This window comes from Poecilia formosa, unplaced genomic scaffold (genome assembly GCF_000485575.1).
Source record: "Poecilia formosa unplaced genomic scaffold, Poecilia_formosa-5.1.2 Scaffold593, whole genome shotgun sequence".
Lineage (NCBI taxonomy): Eukaryota > Metazoa > Chordata > Actinopteri > Cyprinodontiformes > Poeciliidae > Poecilia > Poecilia formosa.
The window spans coordinates 250,068-251,877 of NW_006800532.1; the positions used below are offsets into that span (position 1 = coordinate 250,068).

Consider the following 1,810-nt stretch of genomic DNA (forward strand, 5'->3'; position numbering starts at 1 on the left):
AGTACCTTTAGTACCTGTAGTACCTGTAGTACCTGAAGTACCTGTAGTACCTGTAGTACACATGGACTTGTCTTCATGCTGCTGGTACAACTGTGTGTTGTTTGTTGCCCTGTGTTGCCCCCTTCTTGCCCTTTGTTGCCCTCCGTTGCCTGTATCTGACCCTGTGTGTCTCCAGGGTGCGCGGCGCCGGCACCGCGGCCGTCAACCTGAGCCTGGTTGCGTCCGGCTGCGTGGAGGCCTACTATGAGATGGGGATGCACGTCTGGGACATTGCTGCCGGATCCTTGCTGGTTCTGGAGGCTGGAGGAGTTGTGATGGATGTGGACGGTGAGGACGCCGCGGCACGCCATGTTCCCGCCACTGCCACCGCCGCCGCCTCACATGTCTGTATCTGTCCAGGTGGAGACGCGGACCTGATGTCCAGGAGGATCTTGGCGGCCAACAACCGCAGCGTGGCGCTTCAGCTGGTGGAGCATATCGCCCCCTACAGGCCGGACAGAGACGACGCGCCGCGGATCGCCCCCGAGGGGCCGGTCAGAGATGACCTGCCGCCTGCTGCCTCTGATTAAACGGTCCAGCCAGAACACAGAGTCCGAGTCTTTATTCTGCCCAGCAGGTTCTGCTCAACAGAACCACCTCTGACCCATTCATCAGCTGCTTCCCACCTCCCAGCAACAGAACCGACAGACAATCGACTTGTGCGTACGCATAAGGGCTGAAACGATTCCTGGAGTGATTCGAGTCCCTCGAAGCTCCGTTAATTTATGTTTTATCATTTAGCGCGCCGTGTTCCGGCCGGAACATTATTTGCGTTGCGCGTCGCTCTCACTTCCGCCTCTGAGTTGTTGATGAAAGCTAAGTGTTAGCTGCATAACGTCCAATCTTCCAGTTCGGCCCGCGGGGATTTTATTAATTAATGATAATTCCGGGTTTTCATCGTTTTTGGGAACCAACAAACTTCCTTAAATAACCGGAGCGATCCGGGAGTCCGGCAGCCTTTCTGCTCCGGAGCTGCTGGTTCAGAGCTGAGGAGGATTTCTACAGGTAGAGACTGAACACGGCGGGCGGCTTTACTAAAATTACCGGAACATAAACTTCATATCATCCCGGTCGCAACAAATGGGTGGCGAAGCGCATCGTGACGTTACTGACCTGTAGATGTTTCTGTGTGGATGAATGCAGGAGTCAAATCCCGTCGCCAACATGAACACAAACGATATAAATGTCTGGGCGAGGTGAGAGTTCATCTATTAAACTGACTGAAGATGAATACATAAACAGAAAGCTGGAGTTTAGACATTTCTTTATAATAGCCTGCCTCTTTATTATTAAATTTAATGTAATTTCAGATCTTTGTATAATTTTTCTTCAGGTTAACTTAGAGAGTGAGCTGTTATTGTTACCGGTTAACAGTGTTGTGGTACTCGAAATTGGTCTTGGTCTCGAGACTGGTCTTAAGACCATTTTCTGATGATCTCGGTCTCGGCCTCTGAGGACTCGGCATTTTATTTCAAGACCAGTCTAGACCGCAACTGTGAAAATACCACTAAACGTGCAGCACACTGTTCAGTTTATTTGTTAACATCTTTGTTTTCAGTGGATGCAAAATGCACCGATTAAAATCCAAGCAACTACATGTTTCTCCCCCCCCCCACCCGACCAGAGGGGTAGAAGACCAAAAGGGATGAAACGAAGGAAAAGATTTAGAATTAAAAACTGTTCAAAACTGTGAGCTGACCTGAAGAACAAAAGAGAAGTTCAAATGCATGCTGAGAGCGAAACTCCTTCTTAAAGATGAAGATGCATCACA

General features: G+C 49.8%; 1 protein-coding gene across 1 annotated transcript in view; it reads left to right on the top strand.

The window, feature by feature from the left end:
- Positions 1–584, top strand: part of LOC103129953 (inositol monophosphatase 1-like) — a 9,312-nt gene extending 8,728 nt beyond the window's left edge. Inside the window, exons 8-9 of the mRNA XM_007541208.2 lie at positions 176–327; positions 400–584. Coding sequence (XP_007541270.1) covers positions 176–327; positions 400–569 — 322 coding nt within the window. The 3' untranslated portion in view covers positions 570–584. The remainder of the gene's footprint in view (positions 1–175; positions 328–399) is intronic.
- The last annotated feature ends 1,226 nt before the right edge of the window (positions 585–1,810 follow it).